This window comes from Pituophis catenifer, unplaced genomic scaffold (genome assembly GCF_029215685.1).
Source record: "Pituophis catenifer annectens isolate HBS135680 unplaced genomic scaffold, rPitCat1.0.hap2 SCAF_1, whole genome shotgun sequence".
NCBI lineage: Eukaryota > Metazoa > Chordata > Lepidosauria > Squamata > Colubridae > Pituophis > Pituophis catenifer.
Window position 1 is genome coordinate 155,745,925 of NW_027256881.1, and position 25,872 is coordinate 155,771,796.

General features: G+C 38.0%; 1 protein-coding gene across 1 annotated transcript in view; it reads right to left on the minus strand.

Annotated features, from left to right (window-relative positions):
• Positions 1–705: 705 nt before the first annotated feature.
• ACTR2 (actin related protein 2) overlaps positions 706–25,872 on the minus strand; it is a 32,521-nt gene continuing 7,354 nt past the window's right edge. Inside the window, exons 3-9 of the mRNA XM_070933073.1 lie at positions 22,276–22,491; positions 13,914–13,986; positions 13,410–13,546; positions 12,346–12,495; positions 4,758–4,903; positions 3,749–3,881; positions 706–1,989 (exon numbers count right to left, since the gene is read on the minus strand). Of these exons, the coding sequence (XP_070789174.1) occupies positions 1,819–1,989; positions 3,749–3,881; positions 4,758–4,903; positions 12,346–12,495; positions 13,410–13,546; positions 13,914–13,986; positions 22,276–22,491 (1,026 nt within the window). The 3' untranslated portion in view covers positions 706–1,818. The remainder of the gene's footprint in view (positions 1,990–3,748; positions 3,882–4,757; positions 4,904–12,345; positions 12,496–13,409; positions 13,547–13,913; positions 13,987–22,275; positions 22,492–25,872) is intronic.

Below are 25,872 nucleotides of genomic sequence, written 5' to 3' on the forward strand. Positions count from 1 at the left end.
CATCTTCAGTGCTATGTTTTTTGAAATTACACCGACCAGTTAACAAACACTTCAATTTTTGGATTGCCAGCAAAATAGATTCCAAGGAGGAGTAAAAGCTTGTAAGCAAAAATGAAAACCAGACAACTGGAACCATTATAAAATACCACTCTGCTGTGGCCTGGATCCTAATCCACTGTGGAGCAGATTTATGCTTGTTTGTAACAAGTATCTTTACAGTGCTATGTTAAGGCTACATATATATAAACATACCACAGGAAAACTATGGTGACTGTTATCGCCCAGTGATATGAGATCTATCACAGAATATATATATATATATGGAGCCATTCCTTTTCATATTTCATATGACAGTTTCCTTCAATTGTCTAATTGTTATTTATTCTGCCTGAAGCTACTCCAGCCGAATGTTTAGAGGCTTATATTTTATAGACATATATGGTTGAAAGGATCATATATTGACCAGGAAAGGCTTTGTGAGAACTAGCTTTGTTTCTTGTTGTCCAATAGATTTTATACCACTGAGTGATAACAGTCACCATAGTTTTTCTGCGGCATGTTTGCCTGAAATGACACAGTATTTCAAATGCTTGCTTTATTTCTCTTTTTCCCAGTCAAGATTGAGCTGAATATTTACCAGACAAACAAAAAACATTCTACATTCTACATTCTGAGATTTCCCCCCTCCAACAAATCTACCACAAATTCAAGATTCTTTTTTTAATAACCTATGGACATTTCCATATATAAATATGTGGATGATTTCAAGTAACACTTAATAGTCATGTAACTTTGTTTTTGCAAGAATTACTTGGCACCGCTTTTTTTTTGCTGTGTTCAAAATTTAATACAATTCCATTTTTTTGCAATGTTGTACCAATAATTCAAGTTTACAGACTTTTTTTTTAAAACATATAATAGATAATATCCAGGAAATCCAGTCCCAGATGACATTCTAATGTTGCCCATTAAAAAAAAACAATAACCCTTTATGCCCAATAGCAAAGAAAGAAGAAATGGTATCAAAACAACAATGGGGGGGACAGATGGGACGGGACCTAATTATATGTATTAAAGAACACAAAAAGATTTCCTACTGCCCAGGGTAGGAAAATACACTTCCAAGAGAAAAATGCAAGTTTGGGTAACTAATTTGTAGCAACAGCCAAGCAAATTATTGGCTTTTTAAAGAAGGAGTAATATTGAATTTTTTCCTTAACTTTTACTGCCTGATTCATCTGTTCATAGCCACTTATCATGGTACTTAAGTTTAAAAATATTCTGGGATAATATTTTTTTTAAAAGATGCTGGTAGTTTGACTACTAGTTTGACTTGATTAATTTCAGAATTCCTATGTAAGAAATAATGTCACCAAACAGCAAATAAGGATGAAGACAGAATCATAAGAATCAAAAATAAATCACTATAATCACATGATAGTCGAGAACTACTGTTTTTTTGAGTCCTTATGCTAATAAAAGTATTTCATCCATGATGAGCTTATGGACAAAAGCTGATAGCATTACAGCAATAAAGCAAAAGAAAAAAAGTTTATTGGAATTATCCAACTGCTCACTGAGAAGGAAACAATGCCGTAAGCAGGCTGGTCTTGGCCTTGTTTTGTATGCAAAGTGGTCCAATTAAGTAGTTAAATATAGCCACGTTATCAAATATCTAACAAAAAGGAGCAGAACGAAACCTAGCCTTCGAGTCTAAGGATAGTAACAGGCCTTTCCACTTTGTGTAGCTGAATGACTTCAAAGATTGGTAATAAAGGAATGACAACAACAAAGCAGTGATGGGAAAAGCCTCTGAGTTTATCGAACAGTCACACCAAGTTTCTCAAGCACACGCACTCCCTTCTCTTGATATTCTTGTCTGGTCATCCAAAAGTTGTCTTTGTCCTTCATGATGTCTGCAAGAACTGCACCACCTAGGAACACCATGTGCTTTCGACGAGGTGGATCTTCAATTCGAATCTTAAATTTCTTACAGGAAAAAAAGATACACAGTATTACTGAAGTTTGAGGGGCAAAATTGCCAAACTATGACGACGACGATGATAAGTTTAAATTACTTTTTGGTTAAGTGGATCATGAGTTTATGTTCTGAAATGTTAATTAAAAACATTTATATAAGATACCTTAGTTTAGAGAATATTGTTAAATTACAAAATAGTGTAAGTATTTTGGACAAAGTAGAGTTTCAAGCCATTTCCACTTTTATACATTTGGATCAATGTGTACTGTACTCGATGCACACATTCTCCTAACAACACAAATATAAGAGTCCCTTGGGAGTTGGGCGGCATAGAAATGCGATAAATTAAATTAAATTAAATTAAATTAAATAAAATAATGGACCTGTTAAGTCCACTATATATTAAGCCATGTAAATAAATAAATACTGGAATATTCTTTTATTACCATATAAATGACTTGGAGATTTTTTAAAAAAATCATTAATCCACTCTATTTGGGTGATTTTTAATAAAATGTTCTCTTCAGGGTACAGAGAGCTATATAATGTTGTACAAGCTGACTTCTATTTATGCAATAGGGTTTTCTATCCTTTGTTCCCTCTGCAACACCAATCTACCGTTGATGATTCCACCCCCTATATGGACAGAAGTGGGGAACTGAAAGGGCAGACGATATCTGTTCCTTTGATGGTTGTGGTTTCCCCAGTTACAGACCACAACTGGGTCTCATCCCAAAGATTTGGTACATTAAGAACATAGATCAAAATATATCAATTTCTATATCTACACATATCTTTTGGATACATACAAACATATACACTTCTTCCCAAGAATTATTCTTTAAATAAAATAATCCCTCATGTCATAATTTGTGGATGCAATAGGCAACAGGTTCCAATTTTCTCAGTAACTGTGAGAAGGCTGGAACTATGTGAGGTTCTAATAAAGAAATGAAAGTAGGTCCTATAAAGCAGAAGCATACTGCCTAGGTCGCAAGTAAAATGATAGGTATTTTTTAATTATGTAAATTCTATAAGCTACAGCAGGGGTCCCCAACCTATGGGCCATGGTCCACTAGTGGGCCATGAGGGTTTGCAATCGGGCCGCAGAAACTGCTGGCACATGCATGGTTATCCTCACTTGCGTGAGCAGTGGCCAAGTATGTGCGCTCCATTTAAGTGAGTGGCAGGTGTGCATGCATGCTGCTCACGCAAATGGAGCTATGCGCATGCACACACCACCCCCTCCCCCCGGGCCAATCCACAAAGCCGGAAATGTTGGGGAACTCTGAGCCTACAGGATATTATAACAAAGAGATTTTTCTGAAATGAAAGATACTTATGTTCTGATCAATCCCTAAAGGCAACATTGTTCCAAAGTCCAAAAGGAAAATATTAGTTAATAAACTGAAATGTTATTTTAAGACACACAATTCTGTCCTACGAACTGTTAAAAGATTCATGAAAATAAATGTCAAATGATGCTATGAAGGGGAAAGAAGAATACATATAGTTCTAATAAAGTTGTTACATTTAAAGATCATATCAAATCTTATCATTAGATCATATACTAGATCTTCAAAATCTAGTATAATCCAAAGTAGTTAACAGTACATATTGTATGTGGAATTTTAATAATCTCTATTCAAAGCTAATTTATTCAAAACTCAAACTTAATTCAGGCTGTCTGTTATATTAGTGACCATCTTGCTCCCTCTAGTGACCACCTTGTTGTAATCAAAAATTATTTGACGGGTGAGTACTTACTGAAAGTTTTTCCACATCACCTTTCAGAACTCGCTCCAGATAAAGCTGCTTCAGTTCACGTTCTAGGCGAGACGGTAGGCCAGGGTACATTGTGGATCCTCCAGATAATACAATGTGCTTGTAAAATTCAGATCTAGAGACAAATCAGATACCTCACAGTATAAACAATCAAGGTACATCAAACAAATCCAGTACATCAAAGAATATATGCTATATTTATTTAATTTATTTGATTTCTATAGCAACACCCCCTCCATGTCAACAATTTATTCTGAATGGTATGCATCATAAAAACAATTCAAATAAATACCGGTATATGGTTGCCAAGTAAAACTATTGCCATGGATGTTAATGTAGTCAAGAACTGTGGCCCTTAACATACACGGCATATAGTACATATGCAGTAAATCCTCAATTTAATGGATCACAGATTTAACAGACAATATGTGCTTTGGCTGCAGAGTTCCTACAGTTGGCATCAATTGATGTCTACACTCTCTATTCATCACTGTTGTTTTAACTTGCTAGAGAAACTAATCTGGTTCCAGGATTGGTCTGGATTGTAAAGCTGGGTGTTATTCTGGCTCCTAGTATGTCACACTTATGGTTGACAGATTTATTTTCACAAGGCTACTGCTCAAATATCTGTGGCTTGCACTGCCTTTTGCTCCTAGACCTACCTACCTACCTACCTTCCTCTCTGCTTCCCTCTTTCAGCTTTAGCAGGAAGCACTTTTACCTCACTAGTTAAATCAAGTATTGAGATTCCATAAAAAGAAAAATAAATCCACTAATAAGCATGCAGATGCTATAATAGCCATATCCGCCCCACTTCAATTCAATATCCTCTCTGTGAAAATGATAAATACCACACATATTACCATTTTCTTATAATCCGAGTAGAGCTACAAATCAGGACATGTCTTTTCTCCCATTAAATGGTTCCTCTGTATCTGTGTTTTTAAAAACCTGTGATATAGTGTAAGAACTGCCAACTTCCAACTCATACCTGGTATCAATATCAGCAGCTTGGATGGTGTTGAACAGCAGCTCAGCAACACCAACTCCTTCCACATTGATTAAGTGAGGCTGGAACAGGGCCTCAGGTGCCTCAAATCGCTCACCTCCAACTTTAATAATTCTGCCATCTGGGAGCTGTAAAATAGAGACAGTCTGAAATAGCTCTATTATCACTATTTCACCTAGACTAAACTAGGTCAAAAGCTTGCTGGGGAAATTTCTCTCTTACAAGCTGTTGGATCATGCAACTTTGCTACAAAGTTGATTTTGCCTATGAATGCCATAACTTTTTTTTTAAAGGAAAACATTAAAAATGTTTAATAACAATTAAAACAAAAATACATCTTTCATTATTGGAGCCTCTTCGTGTTTGCCATTAAAATTTTAAAAGTTGAGGGGGAAAAAAGAACATTTCTCACTTCAGTCTTTTCTTTACTGGTCAAATCTTAGACTAATTCCATTAAAAAAAAATACATTGACAGATAACTTATCTGCCCTATCCTCTGTAGCAGAGGTCTTCAAACTTGGCAGCTTTAAGACTTGTGGACTTCAATTCCCAGAATTCTGGGAGTTGAAGTCCACAAGTCTTAAAGCTGCCAAGTTTGGGGACCCCTGCTCTGTAATGTTAATTGTCACTGTCGAAAGTAATTCTTGCTGTTGGTACTATTTCACTTATTCCCAACTTACAAATATACATATTCTGTATAAATGTTATAGAAGTGGTTTGCCATTGCCTGCTTCTTAGAGCTGAGAGTGCATGGCTGGCCCAAGATCACCCAGGTGCCTCTGAGCCTAAGGCAGGGCTAGAATTCATGGTCTCTTTGTTTCTACCCTGGTAACTTAACCACTATACCAAACTGGCTTCCTTATCTATATATTATTATATATTGTTGTTATTATACATATATATTGGAAAAAGTATAAAATAGGATGGATAAATCTAGAAAGGGGTATACAATTTGATATTTTTAGACTAAAATGCAAACAAATGGAGACATAGCTGAGCAGTACTAAATTGCACACAGTATAGAGAATATGAATATGGAGGGAAGCTGACCAGAAGACTTAAACCAGGCAAAGGAAACAACTTCTTCACATAGCATAAAGTTAACCTAAGAAATTATAAAATATGATTATCACCACTAATTTAGAACATAGAATATCAGGGTTGGAAGGGTCTTTGGAGATCTTCTAGTCGAGTTATGCCCTTCTGGAAAAATGGTTGTCCAATCTTCTCTTAAAAACCCCCAGTGATGGAACATCCTCAATTTCTGGAGGCAAGCCATTCCGCTGATTGTTCTGTCAGGAAATTTCTTCTTAATTCTAGGTTGGATCTCTCTCTAATAATCTTTCACTTTGTCAAAGAAGGCGCTAAGGTTTGCTTAGTATGATCTGCTTTTAACAAATTGATACTGGCTTCTAGTAATCACCATGCTTGTTTCTAGGTGCTCACAAATCCGCTGTTTGATTGTATCTTTTACAGGATTTTCCCAGGTACTGCTGTCAGGCTAACTGATGTGTATTTTCCAAAATCTACCTTTCCCCCCTTTTTGAAGATTGGAACCACATCAGCTCTTTTCCAGTCCTCTGGTAATTCCCCCATGCTCCAAGAGCAATGGAAGATTTTGTTCAGTGTTTCTGAGATCATGTCTGCCAGCTCCTTCAGAATCCTGGGATGCAATCCATCTGGTCCTGAAGATCTGAATTCATCTAGAGTGGATAGGTATTCTCTTAACAATTTTTTGCCTATTTTGCCTTGCATTCTTGTTCTGTCTTCAACAGTGTTGCTTCTCATAAGTTAAAGTATTGTTTCCTTTTGTGTGAAGACAGATGCAAAGAATGAATTAAGCAGTTCCTCTTTTTCTCTGCTACAGTCATCTCCTTGCCATCTTCTCCCATTAGCACACTAATCATTTCCTTTATTTTTTTTCTTATTTCTCATAAAAAAGAAACTTTTTAAAAAACTATTTTTTCAATTGTTGCAACTCTTAATTGTTTCTGAGCCTTAGCTTTCCTGATTTCATCCTTGCAGATTCAGACTATTGGCTGGTATTCTGTTTTAGTTATGTATCCCTGTTTCTATGTTTTGCACTTGTATTTATTATCTCTCAGTCAGAGTTCTTCATGCAATCCTACTGATTTTGTCTGGTGTCTTTTGTTTTCCTTTCTCTGTGGTGTTTTGTTAGACTGGACTTTTATAATCTCATTTCAGAGATTCCCAAACATCTTCAATTGTTTCCCTTTTAGGATTTCCATCCATGGAATCCTTCCTAAACTCTTCCAGTAGGACATGGTTATTCTCCCCCAAAGTTTCCACAATTTCAATCCCTTCTATCATCTCATCCCTATTATTAGTGAGAACTTAGTCCAGTGTAGCTGAATCTCTAATTCCCTCCTTTATCTTTTAGATGAAAAAGTTGTCAGCTAGGCTCATCAGAAACCTGTTTGACTCCCCACTTGCTGCAGACTTTGTCTTCCATTTGATATCAGGGTAGTTAAAGTTCCCCATTATTACCTGTTCCTATTTCCTGAGCACCTTAGCTAACTGATTAGTAAAAGGTTTGTCTATTTTGTCTGCTTGGTTGGGTGGCCTGTAGTATGGCTATGTCATTCCTTTCTCCTGTTATGTTAACCCAAATGCATTAAAGAGGGTTTTCATCTTTGGTTTTGTGCATTTTGTATAGAAGAAGGCTTTAAGTGAATTGGGTATATTCATTAGGGACAGATTATTCTCGATTGGAGACAACATGCTTCCAAATATCAGGTGCAGGGGAATAATAGTGGTACAGGGTACATCTCTAATCCTTTCCTAAAAACATCTCAGGAGTACCTGGTTCATTGAGAAATTTGCAAAACAAAATTCTAGGTTAAGATGGGTCTTGGTCTGTTTCTTACATCTCTACTCCGCAATATCTTGCATCCACTCCGCAATATCTTGCATCATGACAAAGGAACTGGAGGATGCAACCTCAGAACCACTGAATATAATCTTTGAGAAATACTGGAGTACAGGGGAAGTGCCAGGAGATGGGAGAAGAACTACTCTTGTTCTCTAAAAAAGGCAAAAAAAAAGTGGGCACAGGAATTTACAGACCAGTCATTTTGTCTGGGGAAACCTTAGAAAAGATAATCAAGCAGTGAGTTTGCAAGTATTAGGAAGAATTATTAGAAGCCCAGCAAGGGCTTGTTAAAGAAAGGTTGTGCCAAATAAATCATATTGCTTTGCTTGACAAAACAATTAGCAGACTGAGGGAATGCTGTGCATATATCATTCTTAGTTTTCAGCAAAGCATTTCACAAGATTGACTACAGCCTCCTCATTGATAAAATATTTTTATTTTATTTATTTATTTTATTTGATTTCTATACCGCCCTACTCCCGAAGGACTCAGGGCGGTGCACAGCCAAACAATAAAACACATACATACAAAATTTAAAAGTAGAATTAAAATCAAATAGTTTTGGCCCAGACAAATTAAAACCCCAAACTATTTAAAACCAATTTTAAAATTTGAATATATAAAATACTAAACGATATTTAAAAATTAAAAATCTTTTATAAAAGAGGGAGAAAATTAGGCCAGGCCTGCCTGGTGAAATAATAAGGTCTTTAGAGCGCGGCGGAAGGTACGCAGATCCGGGATCCTCCGTATCTCCGGGGAGAGCTCGTTCTAGATAGTAGGTGCCCCCACAGAGAAGGCTCTCCCCCTGGGGGATGCCAGTCGGCATTGTTTGGCCGACGGCACCTGGAGGAGCCTCTCTATGGGAGCGTACCGGCCGGTGGGAGACTATTGGTGGTAGTAGGCGGTCCCACAAGTACCCAGGTCCTGAGCCATGGAGTGCTTTAAAGATGGTAACCAAAACCTTGGAAGACCACCGGGTAACCAAAACCTTGGAAGACCACCGGGAGCCAGTGCAGCTCGCGCAGGAGGCGTGTTACATGGGAACGCCATGTCGCTCCCATTACCATCCGCGCGGCCGCACTCTGCGCCAGTTGGAGCCTCCGGGTGCTCTTCAAGGGGAGCCCCATGTAGAGAACGTTGCAATAGTCCAGGCGGGAGGTGACAAGGGCATGAGTGACCGTGCGTAACGAGTCCCGATCCAGAAAGGGATCGGATCAGGCGAATCTGATGAAAAATCCTCTTGGTCACGGCCGTCAAGTGCTCTTCTAAAGACAACCGTGAATCCAGGAGGATGCCTAAGTTGCGCGCCCTCTCCGTGGGGGCCAATGACGTCGGAAACCACAGCCACTCGGTCTTGGATGGGTTGAGCCTGAGCCTATTCCTCCTCATCCAGATCCGCACGGCCTCCAGGCACCGGGACATCACTTCAAGGGCATCGTTGGGGTGGTCTGGGGTGGAGATGTACAGCTGGGTGTCGTCAGCGTACTGGTAGTACTTCACCCCAAAACCACGGATGATCTCGCCCAGCGGCTTCACATAAATGTTGAACAGGAGGGGCGAGGGGACCGACCCTTGCGGCACCTCGCATATGAGGGGCCTCGGGGTTGACCTCTGCCCCCCTGTCAACACAGACTGCGACCGGTCAGAGAGAAAGGAGGAGAACCACTGCAACACAGTGCCTCCCACCCCTAACTCTTCCAACCGGTGCAGCATGATACCATGGTCGATGGTATCAAAAGCCGCTGAGAGATCTAACAGGACCAGGACAGAGGAGCATCCCCTGTCCCGAGCCCTCCAGAGATCATCTACCAATGCGACCAATGCCGTTTCCATGCTGTACCCGGGCCTGAAGCCCAACTGGAACGGATCCAGATACGTCGTTTCATCCAGGTGCTGGGGGAGCTGTTGCGCAACCACACTCTCAACAACCTTCGCCACAAAGCGAAGGTTGGAGACCAGACGATAGTTTACCAACATTGCCGGGTCCAGGGAAGGCTTCTTGAGGAGAGGCCTCACCACCGCCTCTTTCAAGGCGGCGGGAAATTCACCCTCACCCAACGAAGCATTTATAATCCCCTGGAGCCAGCCTCGTGTCACTTCCCGGGAAGCCAGTACTAACCAGGAAGGACACGGGTCCAATAAACAAGTGGTCACGTTCAGTCTGCCCAGAATCCTGTTCACGTCCTCAGGGGTCACAGGATCAAACTCATCCCAGATAACATTCTCAAGACCTGCCCCTGTCTCTCCCCCTGAGACTATCCAGTCGGAGTCCAAATCTTCCCGAATCTGAGTGATTTTGTCATACAGATACTGAACAAAATCCTCGGCTCTACCCTCCAAGGGGTCCTCCCGCGCTTCCTGATGGAGCAGGGAACGGGTCACCCTAAAGAGGGCGGCCAGGCAGTTATCTGATGACACAATAAGAGCAGCAAAATAGCTACATTTCGCTGCTTTTATCGCCACTAGGTAATTCCTAATGTGGGATCTTACTAATGTCCGGTCAGATTCAGAAAGACTGGCCCTCCAACTACTCTCTAGGCGTCTTTTCTGGCGCTTCAACTCCCTCAGCTCCAAGGAGCCAATTGAGATCGGTGCCAGGTCAGAGGCCGCAAAGGCACGACCCGATCCAGAGCTCCAGCAGCCGCCCTATCCCAGGCGGCCACCAGGTCTCCAGTCGAGGCGTGTGCCAGAGCCTCAGGAAATGGCCCAAGCTCCATCTGGAATCTGTCAGGTTCCATCAGGCGCCTGGGGTGGAACCATCTTACCGGCTCCGCCTCCCTGTGGCGGGGTGCAGCGGTTCGAAGGTCGAGACGAAGGAGAGAGTGATCTGACCATGACAAGGGTTCGGTAACTATATCCCCTATCTCAAGATCCCTCAACCACTGTCCAGAGACAAAAACCAGATGACCCCATTTCACAAAAAGGGATTCACAGCCGGCCGTCTGAGGAACAGTGGCCTCCCTCAGTCTCAGACCTTCTTTAATGATAACCGCTACCCCCCCGCCCCTCCCCTGTGACCTCGGCTGATGGAATGCTTGGAAACCTGGCGGGCACATTTCAACGAGGGGAACCCCCCCTCCTGGCCCAACCAGGTCTCCGTAACACCTGCCAGGTCCGCACCCCCCTCCTGAACAAGATCACAAATGAGGGGGGCTTTATTTACTACGGACCTGGCATTGTACAGCATCAGCCAAAGGCCTGGGTCCTGAGGGTCTATGCAACCTGAGAAGCGAGTAGAGCCTTGGGGGCCGGAGCACGCCACCGCTCGTAGGCAGCGAGTGCGCACTCCCCTAACACGATATGGCCCCCTGCTCCCGCCATATCTACCCCTCCCACCTACAGTACTGATGTTCAAAATAGTGCAGCCAGATAGATTTGCAGCCACTTGAACAACTGCAACTAAGTATGTGGGCCTTGATGGTATTGTATCAATATAGAGAGACACATTTTTTATGGCCCAATCCCAATCAGGCTGGCCTTCTGTACAGTTTTAAAAATAAGATGTTTCCTAAAGAATTGTGCTGGGTTGTTTGATCAGCCATATTGGTTAACTGCTACTGTGTATTTGTTAATGATTGGTACGGTGAAAAAGATACATTAGATTTCTGGCACACTGTATATTGATGGTTGTATAATTGCTTTAAACTAACTAATCAATTCACCTATCTGCCCATCCTGTGATGTACCTGAGGAGTCTGTCCTGAGCCCAGTATTATCTATTTTCATAAATGATTTACAGGAGAGGATAGAAATTTGCAGTTGCCTCAAGGGGTGGGGGGAAATTGCTAACACTATAGAAAACAGACTTAAAAAGATCTTAATAGATTGAACAAGAAAAGCAGGTGCGGGTACAAGATAAGTAGCTTAGCAATAATATTTGAAAGAAGGATGTGCATCCTGACAGACCACAAATTAAGCATTAACCAGCAATGTGCTGCAACACTATACTTCAACAGAAGTATAGTGTTGAAGCCATGAGAAGTGATTGTCCTGGAATATTTTGTCAAGACACCAAGGAACTGGAAAGAGGCAGAAAGGAACATGTAAGATGCTAAGGGGTCTGGAAGTTAAATTTTATGAAGAACATTTTAAAAGACTGAGTATGTTTTAGCCTAAAGAAGAGAAAGCAAAGGAGTCACAATAGCAGTTTTTAAATATTTGAAGGCTGTCACAAGGAAGAGCGAGTGGATTTATTCTCCATAGCTCTTAAGTGTATTATTTATTGGATTTCAAACTTATATAGTGATACTGGGTAGCTTAGAATATACTGTTAAGTGTAGAGCAAGAACCAATGGGTGGAAGCTTTAGGGAGGTCTAAACTTGACATAAGGAAGAATTTCCTGACTATGAGAACTATTAAGCAACAGGACATCCTGCCTTCTGTAGTTGTGAGTGCTCCATTGCTGGAGGCTGGAGAGACATTGTCAGAGATGAGATGAGATGATTCTTGCCCTGGACATAGGATTGGACTAGATGACCTGCAATCCCTTTTCAATTCTATAATTCTACTAAACTACTACTACTACTACTATTATTATTATTATATTATTTAAGATGTTTTAAAGAACCATGTAATCCCCTTCTGTATCAACTAGGGTTTATTAGAGGTGAAAAATAACAGGCTGTCTACTTTTGCATTATAATGGAAAACTGCAAATGCACAGAGTTACTCACCGTGTAGGACTCAACTAACACAGTAGTTTCCAAGGCCAATTTCTGTTCCTGTTCAATATTGTAACCCACATAGCAGAGCTTTTCTTTAATCATGCGAACAGTCTCAAAATCAGCAGAATGATTGAAGGCATACCCTCGTAGTAAAAGTAGCTAGTATTGAAGTAAGACAGTTAATGGCGGACCTGAAATAAGGCTTTCAGATTGAGACATTTTATCTTTTATAGCAAAGACAATAAATTTTATCATTTATAGCAAGGGTGACAAAGATATATTGCATCTTGATTGATAGCTCCTGCTCACATTTTATTTTGAACTCAAAACTATTGAGTTTTTCATCAGACATTAAAAGAAAACATGCAAGCTGATCTGCCAATACTTCAATATACAGAATATACCCCTGTTTTTGAAGAATGTCTCTAGACTTTTTCTTGCACATAAGGTGCATTTATCATCACACATATGCTTGGCCCAGTTTTAAAACCCAAAATGTTTGGGAGCTCACATGTATCTCTGTGAATGCCTTCTCTCCAGATAAGCAAACAAACAAACAAACAAACAAACAAACAAATAAATGCCTCCTGCAACAGATACCTGGACCCTCAAAACAAGGCAAGGAGGTCCTGCTCTAAAAATCTAATGGTATCCAAGGCACAGCATTTACTGATAATAAAAGCACTGCTCCTTGAATAGCTTATCATGGTTAAAACTTCTTAAAAGTGGAACTTTTGGAAATAATCTTTCATTTATGTCTTCATTGCTGCTACACTATTTTGTAAGACAATTTTTCATTTTCATAATTGCCTTAGTATTGTTATCACTTTAATCACTTTAAAGTTGCAAGAGTAGCTTGGAATTTAGCAAGCCTTAGACAAGTAAACATGTTCTGGTATTCTGAATAAATGCTCAGTGCTCATTCCTTCCTTAGGAATAATGTTACACTCTTGCTAGAAATATTCCATTGAGTGATTTTCTGATCTTCCCCATTGTAAGCTTGTGACAAAATGAGCCAAAGACCTACTAAAACTGGTAATATTTTTTTTTCAAATTTAACAACTCCAACTTACTTTGATGAGATATCTGGTAATATCTCTACCAGCAATATCTAGTCTCCTGGTGAGATGAGGAAGAGAAAAGCCTTCATAGACTGGACAGATATGAGTAACACCATCTCCAGAATCCACAACAACACCAGTTAGCAAACCTGAAGAAAAATAGCAACAAAACAAACAAACAAACAAAAACCCTCATGAAATCAATTTGATTTCAAACTTGATTTTGGACCCCAAACTGCCTTGGTCTTCCATTGATCACTTAAGTTTGCTGACTCTATACAGCAACTAAAATAATAATGAAGTAATTTAAAAACCACAAATGAATTTATACAATAATGCACTTGGATTTACACTTTAAATTTAAGCTTTAAATTTTACTAGACCAAGCAAAATAATGTCCTTATGACAGAAATATTACCAGAAAAGCTGTCTGGTTTAAGGAATTGTTGTAATTTGGATTTGGTTCAAATATATTTCTTTATGATACATATAATTCAAAGTAAAACTTATTCTTACCTTGTGCATACAGAGTAAGAACTGCTTGAATGGCTACATAAACCCCAGAAAACTGGTATGTTTCAAACATCACCTGAAAAGATAAAAATTGCTTTTTGTCTGCAAAACTGAAAATTACATAGCTAGAAAATATGGAAGATGATTAAAAGTTTTTCCTGAACAATATGGAACATAAGTTGCTGTGTAAACTCTTTTCCAAAAAGCAACATAAGAAAAAGCATAATACTTGTGTCTGAGAAGTGCAATGTGAATTAATACCTAGTTTCGCAGGAAGTGAGTTTAATTTATTACTCAAACAGAAAAGTGAAAACTTCCTTAAATAGTTTCTGCCATTCTCTTCCTCATTTACTTTTGAGTGTGCCAAAAATTACTGAGTATATAATGTAAAATTTTATTTTGTCTCACATAGACCTATTACGTTTTTGTTTATTTTATTGTTCATTACCAATACTTTAAAATATTTAAAAGACAATATAAAAACACATCATATATAAAATAGCAGTATAAATTAACAATATAATAAAATTACACAAAAAAATCCTCAAGCAATAATAGCATAAGCACCCAATGATTTTTACAAATCATAGCTATCGTTAAAAAATTAGCAACCTTGTTGGCAATACAGATAGTCCTCGATTTACAGTCTCAATTGAGCCCAAACTTTATGTTGCTAAGCAAGACAGTTGAGTGAATTTTGCCCCATTTTACAATCTTTCTTGCCAGTTCTTAAGTGAATATTACAATTGTTAATTTAGCACACAGTTTTTAATTTAATCTGGCTTCCCCATTGACTTTTGCTTGTCAGAAGGTCGCAAAAGGACCCCAGAACACTGCAACTATCATAAATACATGCCAGTTGCCAAGTGTCCGAATTTTGATCACGGGCACACAGGGATGCTGCGACTGTCATAAGTGTGAAAAACAGTCATAAGTAATTTATTTCAATGTTGTTGTAACTTTGAATGGTCACTAAACAAATGGTTGTAAGTCCAGGACTACCTGTAGGTGAAATTTGATCACCTAGGAAAAAAACAAGGGGGAACGATTAAGATTTTTAGCAATTGTTATTATGAATTTAATCCTCCGTTTATTATCTAGAAGGAAGTCTAGCAATATGCATGAAACAGATTCAGCTTCTATATCAGAACATACACAAGTGCACTTTTCATAGAGGGTACTAATAGAATTGGTCCTTATGGGTAATTCAATGTTTTGGGGCAATATGAAGAATCTCTTATGTGAAGTGTGAGAAATGTTATAAAATATCAGGGAATGGAACAGGGGAGGAAGTTACAGAGTTATAATGGGGATAGGAGACTGTATCAGTTTCAAGATACATGTCCCAGATTCTCTGCTGAAAGGTAACTATGGTTTTATCAAGATTGAGACCATCACAAAAAAATTGGGGCAGAGAACGGAAGAAACCACAATAAGCCAGATCAAGATTCATTTGTCTTCTTAAGGAAGATTGAAACCTATCTAGTAAGATGAGGCAGACCAAAGATATGACCCCAAGAATTTGCTTCAGCCAGGATCTGAGTGCCTGTCACTCAGACAGGCTCCTATAGAGATATAACCTAATTCCAGACAGACAAAGGAGTTCAGGGTGGAATGAGGGTCTTTTAAACTGTGGTTTGGACAGCTTCTAACCTAGAAACATCCTGTATACACATAACTGTGTGTCATATAGGATAGGTCCAGAAGTATAGCCTTCATTAATTTAACAGCTGCTCCTAGTATACTTGCTTTTGTAGTGAGATGCATATTTAATAGATTCAATGGATATAGGGGGGAGGGGGGTTTATAAGGAGGTCATTTGCTTGATTGATCCAGCAAATAGATGTTTGGATATAGGACAGCAACTGGGGTTGCCATTGTTCTTCTCCTGTAGCAATTACCATTCTGTTCTCTTGACAGGCTTTTTATAAATCTATCAAGAAAATTTTGGATATCTCCCTCTTTCACTAATTTTTCAAAGTGTTTGCCTTTTAATTAAGATTAATAAAATAATCTAATGCAAATATTACAATTATCCAATAACATAACAAGATACGGTAATACAGAAGATATTTATCAGTTAGTCATAGAAATAAATATATTTCTTTAATATTCTAATTTATTTATTATTCTAATTCATATAGCTGCATATCTCATATATATGATTCTGGACAGCTTACAAAGTTAAACCAATAAAAATAACCAAAGAATACATCCACTGAAAACGATAAAAGATATTAAAACTGCCGTAGTTGACAGATGGGATGCATACATAGGTTTAGCCATTCTCCACACTCAAGTTAGTTTATAGGCTTGCTTAGACAAAGTAAGAACAAGTTCTGAGAGTGCTCTTGCTTTGCCTAAAGAAGTTTGAATAGTTGTAAAAATATTTCGCATACCAAACTGGGTCCCATACTACAGTTTATAAACTCCTACCCTGTTTCCCCTAAAATAAGACATCCCCTGATAATAAGCCCAATCGGGCTTTTGGGCACATGCACTAAGATAAGCCCCCCCTGAAAATAAGCCCTCTCCGAAAATATTTAAACACATGAGCAGCCAGTCCCCGCCATTTCCTCTGGTTTCCTCCATGCACCCCAAAATAATAAGACCTCCCTGAAAATAAGGCCAAGCGCTTATTTCAGGGTTCAAAAAATATAAGACAGGGTCTTATTTTCGGGGAAACACAGTAGATTAAAATGTTGAACAAGGCTGAGGAAATCAAATCCAGTCTCAGGTATGAAAACTTAATGGGTAACTTTAGGTTAGTTCGTTTTCTCTCCTCAGTCTCAATCCTCAAGTAGGCTGCCTTCAATTCATGCAGGAAAGGTAGGCTATAAAGCACGAGCACTCTCAGAACTTGTTCTTACTTCGTCTAAGCAAGCCTATAAACTAACTTGAGTGTGGAGAATGGCTAAACCTATGTATGCATCCCATCTGTCAACTAAGGCAGTTTTAATATTTATTTATCATTTAGTTTTTATTCATGGAAGAATATCACATAAATTCATTTATCATGTTAAGAGACTGCAGTATTAAAAAATTTAGGAATCCTTGCTTTAAATCTTTGTCCAGGTTTCATTACAGAATCTTGATTCACTATAGATAGAATCTTGAATATTGTCTAGTTTGTCAGGCACTGCCATTTTAGCTCTGCTCAAGGAAAGAAAAGAAAGAAAGGATGCAAGATGCATTTCCACTTGTCATTCTCTTGATAAAACTAATGCAGAGCTACTCAAGCTAATGATCTAAATCTACAGATTTCTTCTAGAGAAACAGCCAGGGTGGAGCAGTGATCAACTTGTTAGAATATGATTGCTAGGGGAACAAAATGAAAATTAATTCCCATGTAAATCACTTGAGCTCTTGAAGGATAGGTAGGATATAAACCTAATACATAAATAAAGCAATAAACAGAGTGGGGGAAATACTCTATGTCTTTAAGCAATGTTTTAAATCTATTTAAGTTCTGAGAATTCAGTCAATGTTTTATATATTCCCAACCCAAACTGTTTTTTAATAAAATGGTTTAAGTCACATATACAATATATTATGACACAATTCAATTTGTGAATGAGGTCTGTATTATATCAGCAGGCAAGGATAAGTTGGGCCATAAAAAGATTCGGCAGCCATTTTTTGTTTCTGGCCCCACTAATAAGAGGTGCATTCATGAATTGTTTAAAAGGTAGCACAAAATGTAGTAGCCTGAGTATTGATGCAGGAGTACAACATATTGTACATCAAAATGTTATTCAGTGCTTAAGCATTTACTCCAAATTCCTCATTTCATTTAAGCAATACAGGATATTGCTCAAAATCCAAGATCAAACGAGCAAAAATATTCCATATTTTTCAGAGTATAAGACACACCTTTTTCCCTCCTAAGACAGGATGGAAATGTTGGTGCGTCTTATACACTGAATACAGCCATTTTTGGCCTCCCAAAGCCCTACACCGCTCACTTCATTTTTGTGAAAAACGGGGGCGTTTCTGCCCTCCTCCAGCCCCCAGGAGTACTCTCCAAGCCTCCCTAACCCTCTGCGTGCCTCATTTTTCACAAAAAGTTCTCTCATGCCTCATTTTTCACAAAAAGAAGTTGTCTCTTCAACTTTATCACTAAAATCCATTTCCCTTCTCAGCTTCAAATTCAGAAACTATTATCAATGTGTAATTCTTTCTCTTTAGAGTTGATAAATCTCAGCATGACTATTTTCTGAAACTATGTAAAATGAGTAATTGAAGTCAAATTGTACTGCTTTCTAACACACCTCTTAGTCTTCAACCAATGCATGGAAACCAGAATCAATAGAGATAACAAAAATTACGGCAAATTTAATATGTTTAATTTACTACCCATATTGCATTACCATATGCCATTTAATTGTGAAACCAAAATACCTTGTTCTTAAACACAGTATGTGTTGTGATGTAACCCTGATTACATTTCACCTGTATAAGTTTAGCAGGGAGAGGGCATTTCATTTGTTGATAGGATCTTCTCCTTTAAGTAAGAATTAGTAAGAATTGCAGGCCAAATTCCAGTGGTGGGATTCAGTTTCTTTAACAACCGGTTCTGTGGACGTGGCTTAGTTGGGGGTGTGGCTTAGTGGTCATGTGACTGGGTGGGCATGGCTAGCTGGTCATGTAACTGGGTGGGTGTGGCTATGTGCATAGGGACTACTCAGAGGGCTGAAAAAAGTCATTTCTGACTGGTCCTCACATTTTTGACCGGTCCTCGTACTTATGACCTTCCTCACATTTATGCCCATTGCGGCATTCTTTAACAACTGTGTCAGTCATTTCACCACTACTTGTCTTCTCCACGGTGACAAGATAGGGCGCAAAACATAAAATGTGAGGACAGTCGTAAGTTCGAGGAGTGGTCAAAAGTGCGAGGACCAGTCAAAAATAACTTTTTCAGCCCTCTGAGTAATCCATATGCACAAAAGGACTACCCAGAGGGCTGAAAAAAGTGATTTCTGATAGGTCTTCGCACTTTTGACCGGTCCTCACCCTTATGACTGGTCATCCATTGTAGCATTCTTAATAACCGTGTCACTCATTTCACAACTGCTTCTCTTCACCACGGTAACAAGATAGGGCGCAGAACGTAAAATGTGAGGACAGTCGTAAGTTTGAGGAGTGGTCAAAAGTGCGAGGACCAGTAAAAAATAAACTTTTCAGCCCTCTGAGTAATCCATATGTACAAAAGGATACAGCAATAGAGAGGGATGAAGTAAGGAGAAGAAAGATGGAAGAAAGAAGGAGAGAGAGGGAAGGAAGAGAAGGGAGGAAGGAAGGGAAGGGAAATTAGAGTAGGAGTGAGGGTAAGAGAGGGAGGAAGAGAGGAGGAGAAGGAGAAAGGAAGAGAAAGTAGGGAGGAGAAGAAGCGGGGGGGAAGAAAGTAAGAAGGAAAGAAAAGAGAGAGGTAGTAGGTTTGAGGAGAAAGATTGCTGTACAGTAAAAAAGATGAAATGGAAGAAAGGCAACCCCAAACAAATATAAAGATATTAAGATAAAGAATGAATTGTTAAACTTTAAAGAATAAAAGAGAACAAATATTAATAAATAGCAGTAATTAGAAACACACATACAAACATACAATTTATTTTCTTTGAACAGAGTATTTGGCCGGTTCACAAATTTAAACAGTGTTTAGTCATTTCAATTAAATTTACAATTTCTATATTTCCTTTTTGCCATATTTATTCCTTATCTATTTTTTAAAAAAACCAATATTACCCTTCATCCTCATCTCTAATCTTAATCAAATTCAATTTTTCCCTTCTATTCTATATTATACCTCTTCCCATTGTCATCTATTTTTATATCCATCCTCACATTGGTTAATTATGTAATATTACAGTTGTTTCATACAAATTCAACATTTTAATATAAATCAATTAGTTATATAACTATCTTTTTTGTATATTAATCAATATGAACATGAATATTCCAATTATTTCCATGCAATCCGATTTCTTACAAATCAATTAATTATATTTACCAATAATAATAAACCAAATAATTTCCCCATATATTCTTCCAAACCATTTCTGCTTTCAACACAATATACAATTAATAGTATCTCAATTATTACAATTCCCTAGTTAAATAGAGCTTTTTTTCTTTTGTGTTTTAAAATCTTGAACTCTCCTCTTTTTCCCTAAAGAGGAACTACCTCTTTAGGGAAAACTACCTTTTCACTAAAGGTAGTTGCACCTACCTTTTTTGGTGAGGAAAAGGAAAAGAAATCTGCCTGCCTAATTTTCTAACGTTGCAGCAACAGTAAAGCAGGCTTTTACTTTCAGTTTCGTTTTTCAGCATAGATAGGGGGAAAAAAATCTGCACTCTTTGCAAGCAAGCAGCAGAGCCCTGAGCAAAACAGCTGAGAGCAAATCAGCTGAGAGTCGGGAGGCCGATAGAATCAAGGGGCTAATTAGCCTATGCTGAAGCTCCGCGGGCCAATAAAATTACAAAAAAACACCAAACCGTTTGTTAAATTGCTGGCTCGCCCACCCCTCGCCCACCACTATTTATTGGCAATAAATAGTGGTGCGGAGGGGCAGGGCAACGGGTGGGGCGAGCCAGCAATTTTCGGCCGAACCGCCTAGAACCGGCAGAATCCCACCACTGCCAAATTCTTAACTGAGCAAGAACATTCAACTTTCAGTTTTTGAGTGGAACATCAGATCACAAAATATTGCTCTATTTGGAAGCAAGCCTATTAAATTTAATGTGCTTTTCTTTCAAGTTCTTTTTTTTTTTTACAAGGAAGTTTATTATGTTATTTCTATATCAACCTTTACTCGGTTCTTACCACTTTCTCAATTTGTTTACCATGCAAAGTAGTATTATAAGCACTCAGGATTTCAAAGCTCTAATTCTATGAATTGGATTATGTCTCTGATTATTAGAATGTCCACTTACATGTTTTAACAGAATTATTAAAAATATTTGAAAGTATGTACGATGATTTTATTTTAGAAAAAAGTACAGGTAGTCCTCGAGTTACAAATGTAATTGCCAATTACATTAGTAACACGAGGATTCATAGGAGTGAATTGCGTAACTTGACCATGATCACTCCCTCCTTTTGCCCACGCATTTGCTAATCGAATGTGGAGGTCGTTAAGTGCACATGAGGTATCTCAGGGTGGGAAAGGCCATGAGGGGCTTAGTGATGGAACAAGCCATCTGCATCAGAGCACCTAAGGTCTCCCCTGACCCACAGATACCTTATGCAATTGCTTCCCCCTCCCTCATCCAGGCAGGCCTGTGGAGACTCACTTACCTTTCGAAGACCGAGTGAGCTGCTTCCTCTCCAGCATCTCTGTTTCTTTGCCTGCTCCTGACAAGAGCAGAGGGAGAGCAGGACGAGTGCACCCTGCTTGTTTCTCTGACTCACCAAGGCCACCTGCCACTTCTGGAGACTGGAAATTTTGTCTGTGTGCAAATGGGGCACTTGGAAATGGAGTGAATCACTCAGTTTCCAAGTCCTCCATAGGTGCTCATACACTTTTTGTCCAGAGACCTGATGGAGACTAGAAACCTCTGGTGGCCATGGTGTTGCGCGACTTCAGGCACCCACCCACTTTTGCAGAGAATGGGTCCCTGAAGTCCCACAAGATCAGGGCACCCAGAAATTTCCAGTCTCCAGGGGGAAAGTGTTTGCATGCCAACAAGAGGCTTGAAGCAATGCAAGTTCACTGTTCCAAAGCCTCACTTCGGCATACAAACATTTTTCCACGCCAAGATTAGAAGTCTTTGGAGGAGATTCACCAAGGCTGCCTGCAGCTCCAGAAGTGGCAGGCAGCCTCGGTGAGTCAGAGAAGCTGAGCAGAGCGCGCTCATCCAGCTCTCCCTCTACTCTTGCCGAGAGCAGGCAAAGAAACAGAGGGGCTGGAGGGGAGACAGCTCACTAGATCTTCAAAAGGTGAGTCTCCACTGGTGGGGGAGGAAATAGGCAAGACAAATATTGCAGTGCCTCTGTGGTCATTCACAAGGATGAATGATGGCCTTGGTTCTGCAACATTCGTAACTTCAGGATTGGGTAGTAAGTACTTGGGGGGGGGGCTATGTCATAATTTGAATGGTCGCTAAGTGAACTGTCATAACTCGGGGATTACCTGTATGCATAACATCACTGAAAAAGCATTCTATGGGACTTTACTTCTATAGTTTTTTTAAAAAAATTCTGAATATAGATTTAATCTGATCTTGGATAAAAAGTCAGTTTGGCTCTTATTCACTGAAACTCAATAAAAGTTATCCTGAAGAACAAGTAAGGTAAGAAATGTTTTCCATTAAGAAAAATTAATTTTAAATTGGATAGCATGATTTTTTTAAAAAAGACACCTACCTCCACAATCTTTTCTCTGTTCTTCGTTGGATTCATAGGAGGTTCTGTCAGAAGAATTTTACAGTTTTTTGTATCGATGTTGAGTTTTTCTGGTCCAAAGGTGTAGTCCCAAAGATGTTTCATATCATCCCAATTTCGGACAATGCCATTTTCCATGGGGTAATTAACTTCCAGCATTGATCTCAGCTCACTTGCTTCATCCCCAACCATAAGATCCTATAAGTTGCAAATGGATACTAATAAATTATTTTCTATAAACTTTTTTTGAATATATATGTTTAAAAAACAATCCCCTCCAAAAAAAGAAATGGCTTTTCTAGTTATCCTTTATGATAACATTTGAGGGGGAGAAATTGATTTATATACTCAACTGAAAAGCATAAAAAGGCATTAAAAATGGGGAAAAAATACAACTAACACTCTTTAAATAGTTATGCCCATATACATTTCATGGATTTGATTTATTTTCATGCAGATAAGTTTATGTCACTTGAGACTGATTTTAAATAATGTTAATATTATATACCAACTACCATTGAAGCCTCAGGTATATTAGGGATTCTAGATTTTGCTACCTTCAACGTTACTTTATCATAAATAGATACATAAATTCTTGAAATTCTACACAAGAAGAATAGGTGAATTTAGCAGAAATTTTTTCCATGCATGTTTCATGTTTCTGTGCACATTACTAAATGGGAATAACGAGTGCTGCATAAGCATAGAGAACAAGTAGCAAAAGCAAATAAGGGGCTGCAAATTTCACACTGATTAGAAAAAAATGGATGTTTATATTAGTCTAGAGCAACAAATTGGTATCTGAGAGCCATTTATTTCAAACCTGGGTTACTGTTCTCCTGCACAAAAATATGAACTTCACTCCTAAATCTTAGTTTAAATACTATCAAATGATTCAGGAGTCCTATCATTATCATAAAAATTACACAATAATTTGTTCTATAAAATAATGATGAAGCCCCATTGGCTGTTTTAACAATACAAGATTATTTCTTGTCCCATCCCATCATTATCCTAATTAATATATTAGTATATTAAAAATAAATATATTTCATAAGGAACCATTAAATTTGACTTCAGGCTTTTAAGTTAATATTCCACATAACTGGAAGCAATTATTAAATATCTTCTAACAAAAAATGAAGAATTAACATTCAGTGACTAAACAACACAATGTCTGAATCATTGGGGTAATCCTAAAGATTGATGATATACAGATTTGTCAATTAGCTTTTAGCAATGTAGTTTTCTTCAGGCTGTAATGCCAAATTAATTTTTTAGTAAAACTGCAACAGTTTATTTATTGTAAAAATGTGAATACAGCCCTTTCTAATTCAAGGCAGTTCACCCTATAATAGATCAAACTTTTTAGTTGTAATTAAACAGCTTGTCAAAAATCAATTCATTTACCCAAGCAAAATTGTTTGTTTCAGAAATAATCCAGATTGGACTCAAAAAATTCATAATCACTACACTAGTTCTATAACACTGCTTTAAAATATTAATGTTTAACCATATACAACACTCGTTCACTTAACACAAGCTTTTAGTGCATGCTTCAGACATGATTTGCTTAAAACAGAATTTCAGAAGCATGAAAAAACTTTACTGAATTATGCATTCAGTTTAAAAAGTGTAAGTAAGAATCACCTATGTGGGAACATAACAATACTGAACATATTTAGGGTAGGTTCACACATATAAATCAAGTGCTTTTCCCATCCTGTTGTAAGAATTTTTGAAAATAGGACTTTGTAGAAAAGTATATGACGACTTTTCTTTTTATACAGATGCATGTCTCCATAATTATTTTAGCTATACTTTAAGAGACAACCATTAATTGCCATTGCACTAATAAATTAATTTATGAATAAATATATTATTTCACTAATGTGAAACTTGGATATGATTTAGGCATGAAGATTACAATAGAAGACTTTATAGAGGGGAAAAAGGCCAGTTTCTATGTGCGAACTATCCTACTTGTTCTAATGATCCCAAAGAATAGGTCTTGCCCATACAGTAAGTAATGTGTGGGTATTTTCTGTATGTTTCATTTCTGTTGAGTTCAATAACTGATTTCTAACATAGATACTAAACACATACAGACCTGTAGATGCCTTGCATCTGCAGTTATCTACAAATATCTACAAGAATTTGATGTACTAGCTACCAAATCAAAATGAAGAAAGACTGAAATAGGAATGTATTCAAAACATAAAAGTAGACAGGACAAAGAGGGAAAAAAGCACACAAACAGAGAGAGAGAGAGAGAGAAAGAGAGAGAGAGAGAGAGAAAGGCTACAAGTCCCATGAAGCAAAAGAGTGGATGATAGCACAGGGGCGCCTCACTTACCATCTTTTTGTTATTCTACTTCAACAGGTCAAGAAAGATGAAGAAAAGGCAGAAGCAAGAGAATCAGAAAAGGCCCTGGTGAAACCTTTATCCAAATTATTTCAAGTATACATAACAGAAACAAAGCAGAAAAACAGATGCAGGTGGAAATGCTTTGAATATAGCATAGTTCAAGGTAAGTGACAGAAAGGCTACTGTTAAAAAAACCCAAACTAAACGAAACACAAAAAAAAGTTATTTCCATGAATACAGTGGCTGATGGTTTTACCAAAAATGCTCTGCAGATATCCTCAGATATCAGTAAATTTGCTAAGAATGAATTTCTCTCATGCTAATCTCAATGAAAATATCTTAACCAAGTAAAAATCTATCTGTATCCTACCCCATGAACTGACAATAAATTCAGCATATTCAGTATCTTAACTGCTCAGTATCTCAACAGACTCGAACATACCGTGTTTCCCCGAAAATAAGACCCTGTCTTATATTTTTTTTGAACCCTGAAATAAGCACTTGGCCTTATTGCCACGCGCTCAAAAGCCCAATTGGGCTTATTATCAGGGGATGTTTTATTTTGGGGGAAACAGGGTATTTTGACAGACAAGCAAATAAGAAACTAGCATTTTCAGTTGCTCTGTATTCCATTCCCCCCCCCCCCCGTTTAAGAATCCTGCCTCCTATCATTGAGGGAAACTGTATATTTTGAATCTTGATGTATAAATACTGAAATCAATATAGATTGATTTCTATATTTTAGCATACTTCAATAAAAAACCACTACCATGTCTGCCAGAATGAAGAAGTAGAGCTCTACTTTAGTAAAATTGGTTTATTTTAATTTAGAATATCCCAGTTTTACTAAACAGCTTGGCAATTTTTAGAATACGAAAAATATTTTGAGATATCTTCTCTGGGATACTTTCAATGGCCTTGGCGGTTTCCCTGAAAGTTTTCTATTTTATTTTAATGTTTTTTAATATATTGCAAAACCCGATATTCAAAATATGACAAGAACAACATCACCATAGTTACAAGCTTCATGAATAAAATTTCACATTGCTCTAAAAATAGATTATGCTTTGACTTAGTAAAAAGTGTGTCCCAATTTGCATTTATATTAATAAATATTATAAATTTGCATTTATATTAGCAATAACAACAGTAGTTTTCTACATTTGTTAATATACTCATAGGCCAATATTTGTATATTAATGCCTATCTTC